At 50.2% G+C, this 20,030-nt stretch overlaps 2 protein-coding genes across 3 annotated transcripts in view; both read left to right on the forward strand.

Moving 5' to 3' along the window:
- The window catches only part of jcadb (junctional cadherin 5 associated b), a gene marked incomplete at both ends in the record, with an annotated part of 30,116 nt that extends 28,103 nt beyond the window's left edge, over positions 1-2,013 (forward strand). The window contains 2 exons of the mRNA XM_084481473.1: positions 547-610; positions 1,917-2,013. Of these exons, the coding sequence (XP_084337599.1) occupies positions 547-610; positions 1,917-2,013 (161 nt within the window). The remainder of the gene's footprint in view (positions 1-546; positions 611-1,916) is intronic.
- Positions 1-20,030, forward strand: part of LOC311360656 (supervillin-like) — a 49,013-nt gene that overhangs the window by 11,201 nt on the left and 17,782 nt on the right. For both annotated transcript variants that reach the window (XM_084480766.1, XM_084480765.1), the window contains exons 2-17: positions 547-610; positions 1,917-2,002; positions 2,107-2,164; positions 2,282-2,430; positions 3,018-3,933; positions 6,278-8,122; positions 8,696-8,875; positions 9,332-9,369; positions 9,632-9,699; positions 10,053-10,189; positions 10,834-10,926; positions 11,561-11,903; positions 12,550-12,606; positions 13,646-14,756; positions 16,414-16,954; positions 18,662-18,803. In XM_084480766.1, the coding sequence (XP_084336892.1) occupies positions 2,157-2,164; positions 2,282-2,430; positions 3,018-3,933; positions 6,278-8,122; positions 8,696-8,875; positions 9,332-9,369; positions 9,632-9,699; positions 10,053-10,189; positions 10,834-10,926; positions 11,561-11,903; positions 12,550-12,606; positions 13,646-14,756; positions 16,414-16,954; positions 18,662-18,803 (5,628 nt within the window). In that variant the 5' untranslated portion in view covers positions 547-610; positions 1,917-2,002; positions 2,107-2,156. The remainder of the gene's footprint in view (positions 1-546; positions 611-1,916; positions 2,003-2,106; positions 2,165-2,281; positions 2,431-3,017; positions 3,934-6,277; positions 8,123-8,695; positions 8,876-9,331; positions 9,370-9,631; positions 9,700-10,052; positions 10,190-10,833; positions 10,927-11,560; positions 11,904-12,549; positions 12,607-13,645; positions 14,757-16,413; positions 16,955-18,661; positions 18,804-20,030) is intronic.

Raw genomic sequence — 20,030 nt, forward strand, 5'->3', positions numbered from 1 at the left:
CTGGTCTGGAGGGAGAAGCAGTAATGTGATCCATCTCAACTACAACATTGTAACAGCTATAACTGTTCAACCAGAGAGACAGACAGACAGATATCCAGATAGACAGAGAGAGGGAGAGAGAGGGAGAGAGAGGGACAGAGAGAGAGAGAGGGCGGGAGAGAGAGGGAGTGAGATGTTAGAATCGCGTGTGGCCAGGCTGTGAAGTGGAGTTGAGAATATCCTAATTTCCCAATGACAAAACCTCAGCTCCTGAAATAGATATAGGCAGTTTATTCTCGGCTGTGTTACACATCCGTGGAGCGGGGGCATGTCAAACAAAATCTTATTTTAGAGTGGTCCTTAAAATAAGCATGAAATAAACATATTGGCTAATCCTGATATGCCGTTTTGTCGTCAAAGACGAGAGATGAGTCAAAGACCGGCCTTTAAATGTTTGCCCTAGTTCTACCATGAGACGAGAGCTGCTTCTGCTGAGACTGAAGACGGGACACGGACGGTTTTTGTATTGTGTCGACTCGGTCCTTAATTCGGTCTCTGTTTCTGTAGGATTCGACGACAAAGCTCCTCCCAGACTGTGTGCCTCGGTGTCCTTTCCAAGCAGAACCTTAAGGTAAGCAACGGGACGCCACGGAATCCAGAACTGTCCCCTCCGGCGACGCTCCGTGCTGAGATGGCAGCGTTCCCAATGCTCTTAGGTCAGGTGTTCTTCCCCCAGTCAGAGGTAGGGAAGCTTGCCTAGCAACTGGAGGGTCACCAGCCTCCTCCCCCGCCTCCTCCTGGCATAGAACTCAAGTTGTAAGCACTATTCTTATATTGCATACATTAAAAAGAGTCCGGTGCCGTAGTCTTTTTTCAGAGTCTGATCAATAGATTCTTTCACAATTAGTTGCAAATATTTCAATAAAATGTCAAGTATTCCAGTCTAGTAGTCTAAGTGGTCTCCCATTTGGCTAAATAAAAGACCACGAGAGCACATGTGTGTTTTATTGCATACCAGAATCAATATCAAACGGGGGTTTTTTGCGTGCTTTTTCTGGTACACAGCACATTTTGCAATGCATTTGCATGGTCATCCACGATGTGCTTGTGTCGGTTGTAGCTTTTAGCCTAGCTTTAAGACTATCATGTCTGCTAAGCATTAAAAGCCAGCGTTTGGCTGGGGAAGCTTATCCCAAGATCCCTTCTTGGCATGCCAATAAAAGGCCTTAATATATCACCTGAAGCAAGCCTCGACTCCACCATGCCTGTGTTTCTGTTCCATGACGAGGGCCCGGTTCTCTCTGTTTCTTCTCTGGTCGACGTCAGTGCAGAGGCACCAAAGCCAAGGAATTTAAGATACTGATGAAACAACAAGTATAACCTTCTCAGTTGGCGTTGCGCAACAGCAGCTTGCAGCAGAAAGGACATCCAAGTTCTGGAGGATTTAGACTATTGTCAACACATATTAGAATCATCTCCAGGCAGGCACCGTTGTTGACTGAAGATGATTCTTTAGTGTGTTTCTTTTGTGTGTGTTGCCGTGCAGAGCCAATATTTACAGACATGAGGTTTTGGGCTAAGCCAATATTTACAGATATGTGGTTTTGTGCTAAGCCAATACCTAGAGACATGAGGTAAACATAGAGTGATTAAAATTGGTCTTGGTGACTTTGCTGGTCCCCCGAATCCTAAGGCCTTAGGATCTGAGAGGCGGTGTTGCAGATCGATTGACCTAGTTACTAAGACACACACACACACACAGCCTTCCCTCCAAAAGGAGGATGGAAAATGTATTACATCTACTGCATTTTATGCAAGTATTTAGTTATTTGTTTTATAGGTACTACTTAGTTTTGACCTGATCCAACCCCCATATTTTCTATACGAGTTTAACACAGCATAGTGTTTAGTCTAACGTGTTAACATTGTGTTTTTAGCTTTCGGAGTGACGTCCTAGAAATCGAGAGGAGCACGTTGGTCAAGAGTGTTTCCGACATTGATCTTTTGGCTGTCCTGCCCAAGGGTGAGATTTGATTCATCATTTCGAAAGAAATCACTTCACCATAACCTCTCCTTACCGTTCTCATCCAAACAACTAACCTTTATCATCTATTCCCCCACACCCAGTTTCAGAATTGAAGAAACAATTTGAAAAGACCAGAGAGAGTGATTCTGGAATGAACAGGTATTTCCTGGCGTCAAATTCCTATTCATGAGATCTACGAGTATTACATTTGGTTCTTAGGATTTGCTTAATGAAACAGTAGCCTACATTTGACCTTTGACCTTTGCCCTTTGCCAGGAAGGAGAGGGTGGCCCGGCGCCTGGAGGGGTTTGAGGGGGATGCTCCGCCGGCCCTGGTGCCTGGGGGTCCGGTAGCCAATAGGGTGCTGGAGGAAGACGCCCCGCGCTACACGCGCGCGTCAGACCACTGTGAGCCGCGCGTGAAGGGTGAGTATGGACCCCTGTTGCCATGGGGACTCTCTCCGTAGGAAGACTCTCTGTCTAGGACGTTCTGTATGTATGAAGACTAACTACGTATGAAGAAGTTCTGTATGTATGAAGACATTATGAAGACCTTCTGTATTTATGTGGACTTTATGTAGACTTTCTGTATTTATGTGGACTTTATGAGTACTTTTTGTATGTATGTGGACTTTATGAGTACTTTCTGTATGTATGTGGACTTTATGAGGACTTTCTTTCTGTATGAGGACTTTCTGTATGTATGAGGACTTTATGAGGACTTTCTGTGTAGGAACGCTTTCTGTTCATGAAGACTTTTTGTCTGAATTTGTTGTGTCTCCTGCCTAGCAGTTGTTAATCAAAGCTGTTGTAAGACATATAAAGGAAATACACACTGCACATCATAGGGAATTGTCTGCACCCTATGAGACTTTCTATAGTAAAATCCTCGCTGTCGTTGGTCTCTTTGTCGGGGAATGACACAAAACATAGCGTTAACAAAGTAAAAACAACAGAACATTTAAAAGTCCTCCGGCTGACCCCCATAACGTGTTCCTGTGCTCCGTCGGCAGTGAGGCGCTACACCCGAGAAGAGACGGACGCGCCCCAGACGCACGCTGCGTCTCCAGACCGGTCGTCGTCGTCGTCGCGGCTCAGAGCCGTCGGCGGCGGCAGCGGAGGCGGCGCCCGCGGCATGGCGCCCCCGGTGGCCGTCCGCTCCGAGCCCGCCTCCGCGTCGCCCGGCGCCGCGCCGGCGGACCCCGGCGGCCTCAGCTCCAAGGCCGAGCGCATCGCCCGCTACAAGGCCGAGCGGCGGCGCCAGCTCTCGGAGCGCTACGGCATCCTCCTCGACCAGGAGCCCGACCTGGACTACACGCCCCGCTACAGGGCCCGCCGCGAGGGGCAGGACCCTCCCGGCCCGCAGCAGCAGCAGCAGCAGCCGCCGCCTCCCGCCAGGCGGGACAGGGACAGGGACAGGCAGGCGGCCGGCGACGAGGGGCCGGAGCCCAGGGTGCCTTACAGTTCCGGCGTGGGCCGGGTTTACATGCGAGCTCACCCGGAGAAGGACCCCCCCGCCGCCGGTTCCGGATCCGGTTCTGGTCACGCCCACCCGGCCCAAGCCCCGCCCCCGACACACGAACAACGGCCCGGCCGGTTCTCGGAGCGGGAGAGGGCCATGAACACGGAGAACCAGCGGCGGGGGGGTGGGGCAGCCAGACCCAGGAGCGAGGAGCAGTACCAGCCGCCCCAGACCTCACAACATCCCTTCCACCACCACCAGCAGCAGCATCCCCATCCTCCCCAGGAGCCCAGCCAGCCCCCCTCCTCCTCTTCCTCCTCCGGCAGGCCTTCTGACTTCAGCATGGCGGCGGTGCCCAGCTCCCCACGCAGCGGCCGCCGCGCCTCGCTGCCCTCCCCGCGCTACGGCATCTCCCCCGGAGACCTGTTCATCGAGCAGCAGGCCCAGAGCATCCTCAGCAGACAAGGGTGAGTCTGAGCAACCACAGAGCGTCAGATCTGTTGGCCATTGGCTGTTGGCAGGCGTCATCGTGGTGGATTCTGGCTGAATCCACGCTCGGGGGGGAAAGCGGACTTACTGACTGACCCTGTGCAGGATAGATGAGTTTGGAAGGCGGTGATCTTGCAGTGTTTTGTTTCTCGTAGTATCGTAGAGGTGAGGTGCCCATCCAGCCTGGACCAGAGACCAGAGTCTTGCTTTGCAAACAATAGCTTTTTTTTTTTTTGTTTGGGAAAATCATTTTGGAAATACGTGTCTTCTTAGGAATAATCATGCAAACTCTTCATTGTGTTTTCAGGGCCGTGCAGTTATCTGCCGTCTGGCTCTATATCCGTTCACACCATGGCTGGCAATTATTTACACTGTCAATGGAAACCTGCACATGGAACCGTTTATGATATGAAGTTGCATCTGTTTCATAAAGAACTGAACATGTAATAGTGTGAGGGACAGACAGTGGCCTAGAAGCTATATTTCTATCATTGCGTCTTTGGCTTAGGATGGTCAAAAGTAGCCATCAAGTTATTGCTAGCAACTTACTATTGTTGCAAGGGGGTGGAACCATTCTATAATATGATTCAAGAGTCCTGTCATGCTAGCCCAGTTCTGCAGTCAAATATAAACCAACCATATGCTGTGTGAGTTTATGAAAGCCTGCAGTGAAGGCTATGAATGGTGAGGCTCAACTTAGAAGGACTGCAGCGCAAGCACAACAACATATGATGTTCGTAAAAGAAAGATTGAAGAAAGATTTAAAGGGCCACCACGCGCTGCCTTATGTTGTGTGGCGTGTGTGTGTGTGATGGCTGGTTTAACCTGTGCACACTGATTACTCAATGTGCAACAGGTGTGCAGCCTCACCCAGCCCCAGAGTCCAATCAGTCTGACTCTGGGCCTGATGAGGCTGCTTAAACCAGCCATCATCCACACACACTACACATACTGCTTTAAATGCGTGGTTTGAAAATATTGCGGTCTGCAACATCAACTACGTTTCCTGCCCAAAAAAGTCTGATTATTGCTGTCATTGGTCTGATTTTTGTGTACTCCGTTGGGCAATTTCTGAAAAATTTGACAATGAACACAATTCTTTCAGTGAGCTATGTTAGTTAATTCTTTCTAGATATTGTGGGATTTCCCCAACTGCATAAATTCCACAGACAAATACTACTACTGCTACTATACCCACGAATATCAGATGCATTTTTTAAGCTAGAAGTGTGTTAGGGTGGAGTATCAATGGTGGAGTAATATTCATACTGATTTTTCATTGGAGGTGGGCTAGGTATGCTCTCATGCTCATTTGATCCCGTCCAGGTCCAGCCTTACCTGTGGTATAATTTACATCGAAACAACAACAAAATTGGCATATGATTTATAGTCTTGGCTGTTCCAACAACAAATGGCTGGTCAATCAACCATTCTTCTGCAATGTTGAATGCAGAAAAAGCTTTTTGTTCGTTTGTATTTTTTTGTGAGGATAAGAACAAATATATTTTTGGAGCAGGAAGTGACCCAGATTCAGTAGATAACCTTCTTATTGAACAGCCGGTAAGACCACTTGCAGTCCCATCAGGAGCTGATGAAAGACGGGAAAAAGGAAAATTCTATGTATGTTCCCATATATTTGAACACAGTGGTCTACATTAATTTGTACCTCGTATCTTGGTTTCCAGTGTGACTATATCAGCTGGCCAGGCGACACATGGATGTTAGGCCGCGCTAGAACTGTGGGGTCAGGCGTAGTGTCACAGCTTAAACCAATTGATGCTGGGGAAAATGCAAAGGGGATTAATGCAATGCCTCTGTACTTTAGGTTAAAAGAGCATAGATTAAAATAGTTCTGCTTACTAATTAGGCATGAAGGGGAGAGTGAGAAGAGAGTTGTTAGAACTTTGAATCAATGTTAAACCCAGAATGTGTGGCTACTTGACCTTGTTGCTATTTTAAGGAAGGGTCTGATTTGGTCCTGTGTCTCTCGCTCTTGGCCCGGGCTGGCTCTGGGTTGAATCGGGCTTGGCTTTTTATTGATTCAGTTTGTACATAACGATATAGTACATACACTTAGTTTTTATGCTTTCTATTTGTGGAAAATGTGGCCATGTATTTTACAATCCATTTTTCTTGATAGACCATGAGAAAGAACCACTTAACAATGAGATTGTTTTTTATTTTTAACACACTGAATATTGTTTTTCAGTATATTCAAATAAAACTAAAACAACAACAACAAAAAAGTAAGTGTAACTATTCCCTCTTGATCAGCACCCAAATCACGTCATGTCTCGTCGTCTGTCCTCCCCCCCCTTTAAGAATCAGAGTGAGAGAGAGGCTGCCACGGGATGAAGCCGTCCACAGGCCATCCGAGTGGAGCCCAGACAGCCCTCAGGGGACCAGACCCCAGCGTCAGGCCGGCGATGCTCCTCAGTACGCTGTGAAACAACAGCAGCAGCACTCAGACCCAGACTACCAAAGGTCTGCGCCACATCCACATCCAGGCCCGGGGCACCAGCCGGAACCCACCGTCGCCGCTGGCGACAGGCTGTCGGTGGGTCCACCGGAGGTCCAGCGCCGGCGGCGGGTCAGCGCTGACCAGATCTACGCCACCCACAGGGAGGCCCGGCAGGAGGCCAGGCAGGCACTGAAGGCTGAGCCCCACACGGCGGGCCTGCTGAAGAGCAGGAAGGCGGTGCTGCCCTCGGAGATCCGCCGACGGGAAAGGAGCCTGGACGGAGGCCAGAGCGACGACAGCGAGTCGGAGACGATGAGTCCCAGGATGCGGAGGGCCACCCTGTCCGGGGATGACTGGAAGAGGGAGCAGCCGGTGGAGAGAGGCCTGGACCGAGTGCGAGGGCAGGTCGCCGGTGAGAGGTCATCGGGAGGTGCCCGGCAGGGTCTGGACGGCCAGGAAGGGAGGGCGTTCAGGTGGACGGAGCCACAACCCCCGCCCCTCCACGCCACCCCACCACGCCAACATCCCCAGCAGCAGCAGCAGCCCCAGCAGCAGCAGCTTGCTGAGCAGGTGTACCACAGAGAGCCTGTTCACCAGCATCAACCGTTTCCGGTGTCACACGATCCCCCAAAACGAGAACAGTACGAGCCGCCGCATGAAACACCCTGGAACCTCAGAGAGGGCGACAGGCAGCGGGACTTTGAGTCCCGACATCCAGAGTCCCAACGATTCCAGCAGGAGCTCCAAAGGAGACCTCAAGAGATCGCACGGCAACGCCCCCAGGAGATCCCACGGCAACACCAAGAAGAGGTCCCACGACAACGCCACCAAGAGATCCCACGGCAACACCAAGAAGAGATCCCATGGCAACGCCCCCAGGAGATCCCACGGCAACACCAAGAAGAGATCCCACGGCAACGCCCCCAGGAGATCCCACGGCAACACCAAGAAGAGGTCCCACGACAACGCCACCAAGAGATCCCACGGCAACACCAAGAAGAGATCCCACGACAACGCCACCAAGAGATCCCACGGCAACGTCCCAGGGAGATCCCACTGCAACATCTCCAAGAGATCCCAGTGCAACGCCCTCAGGAGATCCCAGGGAAACGCCACCAAGAGATCCCTCTGCAGCATCTCCATGAGATCCAACTGCAACGGCCTCAAGAGATCCCCCTGCAGCACCATCAGGAAGTCCCATGGCAACGCCACCAAGACATCCCAGTGCCACGCCCTCAGGAGATCCCAGGGCAACGCCACCAAGACATCCCAGTGCCACGCCCTCAGGAGATCCCAGGGCAACACCACCAAGACATCCCAGTGCCACGCCCTCAGGACCCCCAGACCCAGCGCCGGCAGACCCTGACCCAGCAGGACACCCAGGAGCACCAGCGATCGGACTCGGCCGCGTACCTCCAGGACACCTCGTCCGCCAGCAGGCAGTCCAATAGCAGCAACGGAGGGGGACCCAAGCCTAAAGTGCGCATCCGCTCCATGTCGGACGTGGGTATGGCCCAGCGCCCCGGCGTGTACCGCACTGCAGAGCGGGTGTCCCTGGGCCGGGAGGCGGCCGCGGGCCGGGAGGCGGCCGCGGCCTCGGCCGCACCGGGGCTGGCCAACGGGGAGGTTGGCTCCCTGGACACCCGGGTGTCCGTAGCTCAGCTGCGCCACTCCTACCTAGAGAACGCCAACCGCAAGCCAGAGCTGTAGGTGACCCGGCATGCGACGCATTGGAGGCCGCTGTCTAACCCCGCTAGTGTGCCAGTGTGCTGTGTGACGTCTTACGTAATCCGGCCTACTGCTTTTTTTCATAAAAACAGCAAAAGCATTATGAGGGTTGAGAGAACATTGTCACGGCAGTGGCTTGAATTTCACAACAGGGACATGTTTGCGTGCTACGGTTCACCATGGGTTCATTGGTTTGACCTAGCGCCTGTTGTGTTGGAGCGGTTTTGGCGGTTAAACCGGTGCATGCCTTGAGTGACGTACGGCGACTCCGCCGCAGCTGTCTGCTCTGCCGCGGGGGTCCGCGGTCGACTTTTCTTGCAGTATCAGTGTGTGTGAGACCCGCCTGCCTGACCTACTCAGATAACTTGGCTGTGTGGTTTCCAGGAGACACTTTAACCAACCCCCACTAAAAACGAAATCATCAAGTCGGAAGAAATTGTTCCTAATCACCGATGATCGCTCACTCACAACTCGAATCTCCCTGTGTGTGTGTGTGTGTGTGTGTGGTCTTCTTTGTCAATGTTTCCTATGGGACACATCCCGACCTCAAGGGAGCCCACTAAAGTAGACCTGTCAGCAGTGGAAGTGGAACCAGCTATCAGCAGTGGCGCCGAGCGGGACAGGGGCGTCCGAAGACCCCGCCGCTACATCACCCCGGGCCAGGACAGCCGCATGTCCGAGCGCTTCCGGACCCAGCCCATTACCTCCGCGGAGCGCATGGAGTCCCATAGGTACAGGCAGGAGGACTTCACAATTAAAGTCCTCTATGGTGGAGAAAGTCCTCTGTGGTTTTTTTCGAAATGATCGTACTAACAACTTGACAATCTCTCAAAACGACCTATAGTACAGGAACTGACAACTTGTATATAATGTTATGAGCGATAACAATATGGAAGTAAATATCTATTATGCATTTGGTGATGTCTGAAAAGGATGGGGTGTACCGTACCATTTTTTTAAAGTTTGTTACAGTATCGAGCGATACTATTCTAGTTTGTGATGCTTCACTTTGCTCTTGTGTGCCAACAGTCGCCTATGCCAAGAAAACACGCATTTCGTTGCAGATAAGCAGATAACTGTGACGTGCCTGTCCAAGTCTGCAGCTATCAGATGCTAAATAACTCAGTATTCCTCTAATGTTTTTTTCCTGTATGGTCACTCCAATGTTTTTGTTTTTGTTTCCCAAGGTCTCGCATGAGTCCAACCCAGCTTCAGGAGGCTGATGGTAAACACTCTGTTCCTCTGTCTGTTGTCCCTTTATTGTTACAGTAAAGGATGAGGCATTATATAATATATAATACTGTCTATGCTAGATAATAGAGATAGCTTTGAGGTCAGCGTAACTGGACTTCAATTAACAACTAGAGTAACTTTAATTGTCAGATTTGCTATATACTTCCCAGTACTACACATATATACAGATGTATATGTATATGTATACAGTATACTGCAGTATAGCATAACCAATTATTTTTTTAATTCCCAAGGCACAGATGAGCAGACACTAGATGAGAGAGCCAAGATGAGCGTGGCCGCCAAGAGATCTCTCTTCAGGGTATACGCTCTCGTTCATCTGCATCAAGCAAAATACCACTTTTAAAGGAACATGCGCTTAATAATAAAGAAGTGAAATATTGTTACTGATTCTCGATTGATTCTCTTCAGGCATCACATTTTTTTAAACAAGCATTTTAACAAAAAACAAACACTTTACCTTAACAAATTGTGTAATACCATGAAGCGATCCAATCCATGTTACAATGCAGGATTTCATTTCCAATTTGACCTCAGTCTCATGCATTCCGTTCATTCCAATCTGTTTTATTTATCTTCAAATACCGGGACCTGATCCCTACACCTGCTGCGTGGATTCTAAAGCTGAGACGTGTTACTCTGGTCTTCCGGTAGGAGCTGGAGAAGGCGTCCGATGGTGGGGTGCCCAAGCCTCGCTCCCGCAACGTGGCGGTGGAGCGGCGTCTCCGTCGGGTCCAGGACCGCTCTCACACCCAGCCGGTCACCAGCCGGGAGGTGGTCACCGCCACCACGTAGGTCCCTCATGTGATCCTCTTTGTGTGTTAAAGGAGCGCCGCCACACTCGGCTGTTTTCTAATAAAACAGGACTGTATTTTGAGTATGTGTTTCTACAGTAGCCAGTCTACACAGTGTTGATTTGAGACCTTTACAGACTTATTTTTTACATTTTACTACTGCTTGCCGAGATGTGGTCCCTGTTTAATATACGTGATGGCAGATCCCAGCATGGGCGAAACAAATATGCAGCAAACTAAAGTGAAATGCCCAGTTCACCCAGAGTTAAGCCTGGCTATCAGACTTTAGATTATTGATCTAAGGTATGATTTGTGAGACTAACATGCGCTGTAGGCAAAAACCGCATATAGTGTGGCAAAGATCACATCTGAATTGATCAGCAAGGCCTGTAGCTGAAATATGATGTCCTTAGTTTTACAGGTTCTGCGTCCCTCATTCCCTCTTCTCTTCTCCTCTCCTTTCCTCTCCTCTCCTCTCCTCTCCTCTCCTCTCCCCCATCCTTTAAAACAATTAGCATCCAATCAAATATTGTTCTGCACTTTCTCTCTTGTCTTGTCTATGTGTGCTTGTGACACCTATCTGCCGTAGGCTTTCTCATGTTTACCTTGTGTCCTTCACTTGTATTGGTTATCTCATGTAGGGACACCGATGTGACATCACATCCTGTGGTCGTTCACACTGCAGCCCGAAACCCCAGCCCTACTTTAGTGAAAACCACCGTGACCAGCTTCAGGTACAAGTGTGTGTGTGTGTGTGTGTGTGTGTGTGTGTGTGTGTGTGTGTGTGTGTGTGTGTGTAATACTATTTTTGATTGTGGTTCATAGACCCATTATGATGCCATGATGCATTAGAGCTATGATTGAATCAACATACTAAGAATGTATGGCGAATGCACATTTAGTACTGCCCTCTGCTGGCCAATATGCACTACTGCAGTTGCACTTGGCTTAGCTGTGTACACCTTGTAGGGGCAAGAAAGAGACCTGTGTTTACACTATAGCTCTGTTATAAGCTGTTATCCTTCTCTGTCAGTCTTTTCTCAATTAAACACTGATGGTAGTGATAGTGTCTTCTTGGAAAGGTGGAGAGATGGTTTACCAAGCCTGTGAGTTGGGCTTACATCCAGCAATGACTCAGCCACCTGAGTCATAAATTACTTGTTTGATCCTTGTAGGTCTAGTGGTTTAAATGAGTATTTATTGCATCTATGGATTTTTCAATTTATTTTCCCGGATTCAAATGGTTGTATCAAAATACAAATAAAATGGAAATAAAAATAAACGCTTCTCTTACTTTGTGACCCATTAAGTTCTCACCCTTTGCTCACCTTAAACCTGCTGACTCCAGCCTCCTCCCTGTCCCCCCAGCGTCCAGAGCTCCTCCCAGCCGGGATCCCTGGTCCAGGACCACACCCGGGTCCAGGAGAAGGAGAACCAGAGCCCCAGGGACGCCCAGCAGGAGCAGCCCCCTGCCGCCCCGGGGCCCAGCGGAGGGGACCAGGGGGAGGGCCAGGGGGTCCCGTCCTCAGATGAACCGGACCTGTCCAGCCTGAGCCTGGCTGAGAAGATGGCCCTGTTCAACCGCCTCTCGGGCCCCCAGAAGGAGGAGGAGGAGGAGGGCGGGGCCGGGGGTAGGGTGGGGGACACCCGCCAGCGCCGGGCCAACGCCCGCTTTCAGACCCAGCCAATCACCCAGGGAGAGGTGGACCAGGTAGGCTGCTCATGGCAAACATTTCGTTTTTCTTTGAAGTGCCAACAATAGATAACAATCGAGAACATTGATTAAATCGTTTTATAATACACTATACATTGTAAGGCTTGCAAATCTGCTGTGGTTTAACCCTTTTCCAATTACCATATTAATTTACGTTGTAATGATTAAATTCTGCTGAAGAATATCCTTAAGGCAATGTTACCGTGATCGTTTCAATGTCCGACTCCAAATCAAGGTGTGGTCAGTCAGCGGCCTTGCTACCGGAAGACACTATAGTACACTATCAATCACTCAGTGAATAGCAAGCAGATACACCCTATCTCCTTACACACGACCACTCAAGCTTATATGGCATTAATATGGCAAGGCGTTCACAATTACCCAATCTCTCATTGTGCTCAAGAAGGATTTGAGTTACGGTTATGAGATAAAACGTCAGGAGATTCTCCACCGTAACAATATAGAACTCACCCGTCCTCGAATCCATCCAGGAAAGGTTGAGGAGGAAGTTGAACAAATGAGTGAGACAGTGAGCAGTTTGTTTTAGCCTGAGGCCCCGCCAGTGTTTTGAGCCGGGCCAACTGCCACATAGGGGCACGCTGTGAGGAGGATGAGGAGGTAACCACTGGGGGTGTCCACACAGGAGGCTGAGCCGACGGGTACCCCCGTGGTATCCAGCAGCAACAATCAGGGAGGACACGTAAGCCCCACCCAGCTGCTTAGCACATGTTTCTGTTGCGACTCCATGTGTTTGTGGCAGTCTAGCAGCCTCTGTGGTGGCCTGCTTTGTGAGCCAACGACCCCGTGGTCTTTACTGCAGCTCGTTCTAGCTGAATGCTCAGCATGAGATCTTCATGAAGTGCGAAATAGGAGATGTGCTTATTGTGGTTTTTTGCTTCATAGGCTCGTCAGAAGGGTTCATTTGATGTTGTTTTGAAGGAAACACGACATGCCCTGCCACCCTCTGTTGTTTTGTTTGTTTGTCTCTTTCTAAGTAACATATCTGCTCTTCGTGTACTTGTTTCATAGCATGTGTTCAAAGGCGCACTATAAAGGTGCGCCATCATTTACATCCATAATCTGCATGTAGCTCTCATATAGAGACTTTATGCATGTTTGGGTACAAGAAATGCAATTGATGATATCTGGATCAAGTTGTTTTTAATAGTTTTACAGATGTTGTAGGTTGTGCATCGCTATCATCAAAGCTTACCGTCTGCTTTGTGGATTCATTATCGATTCATTTTGTCACGTTGTCCTCGAATGTAGCACATCGCCACCAGGTGGCGACGTCGCGCCTAAAATCAAATCTCTGTTGCGGCTTTAAAGTGGCGCACACATGATGCACATGTATTCACGAATCCAAAATGATTCATGGATTTTCTTGGATGATTGGATTGGACATCCTGAATGCATGTCAAATCCAGAACCATGTGCTTATCAATGTCAGTTGTGTTGTTGCCAGTGTTATTGTGCATGGCAGGTTTTCTGAATGACTTGGTGACTTTGCTGACCTTGCATTTCATGGCCATTCTGGATGAAACAGCAGTAATGTGTTGATAAGAAGAAAGAAAAGAATCGTACATCATTACATCATCACACCTGCTGTTCTCAGATACACACACGCACACACACACACACACACACACACACACACACACACACACACACAAGCCCTGCACCTCCGGTCTCCACCAGGCCGACCTCTGACCCCCCCGGGCCCTTCCTGTGTCCTGCAGCTGCAGAACGGGGGCGGGGCCAAGCTGGAGCCTCTCTCGGCCGCCCTGGTGCGCTCCGTGGCGGCCGTCACCTCCCACGCCTCGGTCACCACCGTCGCCATGGCGACCAGCAGGAGCAGCAGTGGCGGGGGCGTTCGTGACCGTGACGGTGGCGATGGCGGGGAATACGCCGGCTCACCACCAGCACCAGCAGCACCAGCACCACCAGCACCAGCACCAGCACCACCAACACCAGCAGCACCAGCAGCACCAGCACCGCCACGACACAAGCTGCAGCAGCAGCAGCAGGAGCAGCAGCCCCAGCCCCTGGTGGGCCCTACCGCGCATCACCAGGAGAGGGCGCTCAGATACTTCGCCATGACCCAGAGCGGGGACCCCGGCAGCCCTCAAGAGGCAGCCGAGCCCGTCTCCCCTCCCCGCCTCCTCCCCCACCACCACCACCCCCACCACCACCACCACCACCCGGCAGAGGAGGGGCAGAGCAAGGGGGAGGAGGAGGAGGAGGAGGGCTGGAGAGGGATAAAGAGAGAGGGGCAGAAGGAGGAGGAGAGAGAGGAGGAGGCGGCGGAGGAGGAGAGGGAGGGGGGTAGGCGGCGGCAGCGGGGAGGAGCCAGACAGCAGGAGAGTAGGAGGGACCGAGAGCCGCTCCGCCCCGAGCGGGAACAGGAGCAGGGAGACCGGGACGGGGACAGGGAGCGCAGGCAGCCGCTTCACCCCTCAGCTCCCAGAGCGGAACCCCAGCTGCTGCTCCCCTCTGGGTCTGAGACCCCCACCACCACCACCAGCCCCACCCCCAACACCACCACCGGCACCACCACCACCACCCAGCACCAACAACACCCCCGATCCCGGGGAGACAGCGACTCCTGGGAGACACGACACAGAAGAGAAGGAGGAGGAGGAGGAGGAGGAGGAGGAGGAGGCAGGGAAGAGGCGGAAGCGGTGTACCCGGGAGGCGAGGCGGCGGCAGTAGCAGCGGTGACAGCGGCGACAGTGCTCAGCGTCTCTCCTTCCACGCAGGCTGTGAGGAGCCAGGAGAGGAGCCGTGAGAGGAGCCAGGAGAGGAGCAGCGAGAGGAGCCGTGAGAGGAGCCGGGCGCTGGGCTGTGCAGGTAGGTCGCCTGGCCGGAACCCGGCGTTAGCTGGCGAGGAGACGGGGAGCGAAAGGGAATGCAGGAGGGGACAGGAGAGATGAGGAGAGAGATGAGGAGGGACAGATGGATCAGGGGAGACAGAGAGAGAGAGAGAGAGAGAGAGAGAGAGAGACGGACAGAGAGAGAGACAGATGATAAGGGACAGATGGATCAGGAGAGATGGAGAGAGAGCGAGACAGATAGATTCAGAGAGACAGACAGATGAAGAGGGACAGCGAGGGAGAGATGACATGAGAGAGAGTGTGAGAGAGAGAGCAAGATGAGGAGATGGATGGGGAATGACAGGAAGGAAAGAGGAAATAATTCCACATAATTCATGTCATTATCCTCATTGTCTAAGGCAGCAGCAACAGCACCCACGGCCAGTCGGCGCTACGCCCTGGGGGGAATTTATTTGCTAAACACACAGACACGGAGCGGGCGACCAGAGGGAGACTGGAGAGAGAGAGAGAGAGAGAGAGAGGGAGAGAGACAGAGGATGATGGTGGGGGGGAGTTGGGTGGGGGAAAATGTCTGGGGTCGCATCTGATTAGCATATTTTTACAAGCATTTGCAGTCCCAGCATCCTTTGTCTGCAAATGGGAAGGGGGCAATCTTTTTCCTGGCATCCTGTTGGTCAGCTGTTTGACAAACACGCTCTGTGTGTGGGCGTGTATGTGTGTGTGTATGTGTGTGTGTGTGTGTGTGTGTGTGTGTGTGTGTGTGTGTGTGTGTGTGTGTGTGTGTGTGTGTGTGTGTGTGTGTGTGTGTGTGTTTGCACGTGTGGGTGTGTGTGCATGCACTGATTCTTTATGGATTTCATTCTCTCCCTACAAAGGAGCTGTGGTGGTCTTCATACAGGTTCATGAAAGTAATGGGAGGGGGGGGGGGGGGGTTGACCTGCTTTTCCTCTGTGCAGAATATAACTCCCTCACTCACAAACACACACAAATACACACACACACACACACATACACACACACACACACAAACATGCAGGCTAAACCGGGACACAGGCACATAAGAGCCCTCGGTATGAGAGTGCAGAGCATTTTGCGAGTGTATGCATGAGTGAGGATGAGAGTGGGGAAACGCACAGTAAGGGTCTTGTCCCCGGTGTCTTTCATTCGCCGCTGCACGGAGGACACAACGCTGGAGCAGACTAGACTACTACTATTATGATGTGTTGGAATGAAGGCGTGCCGCTTTGAATATCAAGGGGAGCCCTCCCCCCCCCCACACACACCCCACATTTCACACAGGATGCACTGGACATCTGATGGTTGAACAGATGTGTCTGTGTGTGTGTGTGTGTGTGTGTGTGTGTGTGTGTGTGTGTGTGTGTGTGTGTGTGTGTGTGTGTGTGTGTGATATGACGTGATATGACATCATCACCCAGAACTTACGAACACATAAATGGACACATAACTTGAAGCTGGAGGTGTAAAGCATTGAATATGAGGCCATAACTCTCTCAATTATGATCATATCATTTTTTAACACGAATGGATATGGTTGCAAAAAAGAGAAGATTCCCAAGGCAAAATGTTGCCATGGTTCTCTCTGTGTCAGATATATGGAGGCATATGGAGACGTCTATCTGTGTGTGACTCATCTCTGTGGGCGACTCTTCCAGACCAGTCTGAGCACGCCGTGTCGGTGAGGACCTCCAGCACCACCATCTCGTCCAGGACTGTCTCGCTCATCTCCAGCTCCCAGCAGCAGACCCACATCCAGCAGCCCCAGAGCCTCGCCAAAACCATCGCCCCGCCATCACCGCCACGGCCGCACCCTCCACCGCCAGCCCAACCCAAACCCCAGCCTTCCTACCCCCTGATAACCTCGCCTCAACCGCCCCCGGCACCGCCTGCGACCCACCCCAAACCCCAACTCTCCCAGCCGCCGCAAACTCAGCCCAGGCCCCAGGGCTTCGCCCAGCCTCTCCCCAAGCCTCAGCACCTCCAGATCCAGCCCCACGCTCAGGCTCCTCCTCCGGCCCCCAAGGGCCCCGTGCCTCCCCAGACCCTCCCCAAGCCCCAGACCTACCCGCTGGTCAAGTCTCAGTCCCTGCCTCTGGATCCCTTCCAAGACTTTGGCGGTGAGCTGATCTCCCCCAGCGACTCCGCAGACCGCCTGTCCGACATCATGTCCTCCAAGCAGATGTCCATCAAAGACAGGTACGGACGGTGGTCACGGGCCATTGGTCATGATATTGATTATCGCGTCATAGTTGTGTCACTTCATGAGTTTGAATGCGAGACACATATTTGAACTCTTTTCGTCTCAGTCTGATCGTAGCCGGTGCGGGTGAGAGGAAGAGAGTGTGGTGGAGACGTAACACGTTTAATTCACAAGTTGCTTCATTAGATTGAAGCGTGAAACGCAGCGTAAGCGCAAGGAGCGAGGAGAATACGTAGTAGATTCTCTGTAGATTACATTGTTGTGTATTAGCGTACGCTTTTATCCAAGGCAACTGCAGGCGAGTGAATTGAACCATGAAGATACACCCCAAAAGGTGCAAGGGTCATGCAAGTGTATACAATTCATCAAGTGGTAGAGAATTGTATTGGGTAGAGTGGTCGAGAAACAAATCAGACAAATCATAAGGATTAACGTCAAGACTCGTTCCGAATTTGTAATTCTGCCCTTAGTCACCGTTACAGCCTCAGAGCGCCTCTCAAGCATCACATTATTTGACACCTCTTTACCCTCACATCCCTAATAGGCATGGATAAACTCCTCAGAACCCAGGGAGAACAGGACGCAGCGCTTAGCACGAACACATAACAGAGATCTCTCCTTCCACGGATGGCTAGGAGTGCAATAGCTGCAGACTGAACAGATATATAAACATACCAATTTTTTTAGGCATTTCAAATATAAACGGTTGTGTTAGACGATGACGTTGACATTATGAAAGAACAGTTTAGGCAGAAGTGTTTTACATCTTGTAATGTGAAAGTGAGAAACATTTTGTACAGCTTAATGCAGCAGGCAGTGGCTGTTCAAGGTCAGATTCTAATAGGTCAACCGTTTCCAGAGCATCTTGCTGGAATCAGGTCGTGAGTCTGTAGCTCAGTGCGCTAGCGGCATGTGGGTTTCTGTCATCCTTTTTACCTTCACTGGGAGGTGAGGAAGATTTATTTTTAGCGATGCTGCATTTCTACTGCGAGGAGGTCCACAGAGAGAGCTGTGTGTGGACCAGAGAAATCCTGCCGGCTTCCACAAGTTCTGGAGATTAACCTCCTCCTAATGCCCTCCTTTCTGCCTCGTCCACGCTCCAGCTGCCCCTCACCATGACATACTTTCCCCTCTCCACTAAACCATCCGTTGATCAGAGCTCCTCTCGGTTGCTTTTTCGAAGCACCAACCAAATTGGTGCTCTTTTAATAACCTTTTTTAACTGCAGAGAACGATATATAGGACGATTGAATCTGCCTTTACTGTAAGTTGTATTTTTGATCATTTTTGTTTTTGAATGCAATTTATAGGAAGGTTAGTTTGAGTATCACTTCATAGGTTGCAACTGTTGGTTTGTAGGTCAATGCTGTCACAAAACAGTTTCAGAGTTAAGCAAGTTAGTACATTTATTTTTTGTAATACCCTGCAAACCCATTTTACATATTTATAGGTATTTGTTGAATTTGGACCCTTAACATTTATAGATCATCCTGTTTTAGAAATTGTAGTGTAAAAGTCACCAGAAATTACGATAGAAACCACCTCAAAGCTTGTTAGCACAAGTTAGCATGATTTCAATAGAGTGTGTGTGTGTGTGTGTGTGTGTGTGTGTGTGTGTGTGTGTGTGTGTCTGTGTCTGTGTGTGTGTGTGTGTGTGTGTGTGTGTGTGTGTGTGTGTGTGTGTGTGTGTGTCTCTACACCAGGCTTGCCCTGCTCAAGAAGAGCGGCGAGGAGGACTGGAGGAACCGCATCAACAAGAAACAGGACGTGGTCAAAGTCGCCGCCGCCGCCGAGCAGCAGCAGCAGGTGCAGCTGTGGGAGACGGAGCAGTCCTACATGAAGAAGGTCCGTTTGAACCAAAACATACGCCCGGAAGATTCATTCATTCATTCATTCATTCATTCATTCATTCAACCATTCATTCATTCATTCTACTATCACGCTGCTGTGCATTAATACTCAGATTGAGTCCCTTTCAGACAGAAAATGTGTGACCCACATTATTAACAGTTGCAGAGTATCCATAGGCCTTCTTGGGCAGTCATAGTTTGATTATAAAAAATATATAGATTTATTAAACAAAATGATTAAATTATAATATAATAATAATATAATACTATAATACTAATAATGATTTTAATACTAATACCAAATAATAATAACAATAATATAAAAAATATAGTGTCTCATTATTCAGCCTCTAGCCTTTAAGGCCGGCTGGCTGTAATTCTGTCCCAGCCGGTGAGTGAGCCCATCTGCTGGGTGAACCCAGTGGTCCAGATCCCGTGTGTGGGCGGGGCAGGGGGGAACTGGGGTTTCAGGCCCTGTAGGTCCTCGGTTGGGCGGCATATGGGACAGGTCTCTGTGTGGAATTAACAGTGTGCGGTGGGTATGGAAGAGGAAGACGTGAATACTGGTACTGATCAAACAAACCTGCCGACTCTGTAAACCCCAAGTTTCGCTGAAGCGCTCTGGGCTTAATCACTACTGAGGCGCGCTCCACTGTGCGGATGGATGGAGATCAGTGGCGCTGTAGCACACAGCCACATCTCATGTGGATAGTGTTTGTCCTTTTCCTCCTCAGTAATGCACAATAAACGCATACATGTTTGTAACATGACGTGAAAAAGGGATTTGTCAAACACTTGTATTGTGGCCATTGTACACTACACAGACTCTATTCCTCAGAATTTCAATCCTAAATAAATTATGATTAATCTATTATTTATATAATTCTTACCCTACTAAACCTTCCAGTTCATTTGAGACAATGTAACCATATGTTCACTATTCAGTAAACCTAGTAAGTGCTGTTGACTAGGTTTATGCAATCACAGCCATACGATAAGATAAGTAGAGATAAGATAAGTTTGTGGTGGAAATTCATTGAACTGCATCGACAACACAACTCAAAATAAACTATAAAGAATTATAATGAGTTTAGTGTAAAAAAGGTCAAAATAGTACAAGCTAAATGTTGTCTCTGCAGAGAGGCCCCACAACACAACACACATACAAAGGAACAGTGGACACACTCCAGTGTTACAGCAGGGAAACATCCTTGAGGGCTCA

This window comes from Micromesistius poutassou (genome assembly GCF_964030765.1).
Source record: "Micromesistius poutassou genome assembly, chromosome: 16".
In the NCBI taxonomy this organism is placed as follows: domain Eukaryota; kingdom Metazoa; phylum Chordata; class Actinopteri; order Gadiformes; family Gadidae; genus Micromesistius; species Micromesistius poutassou.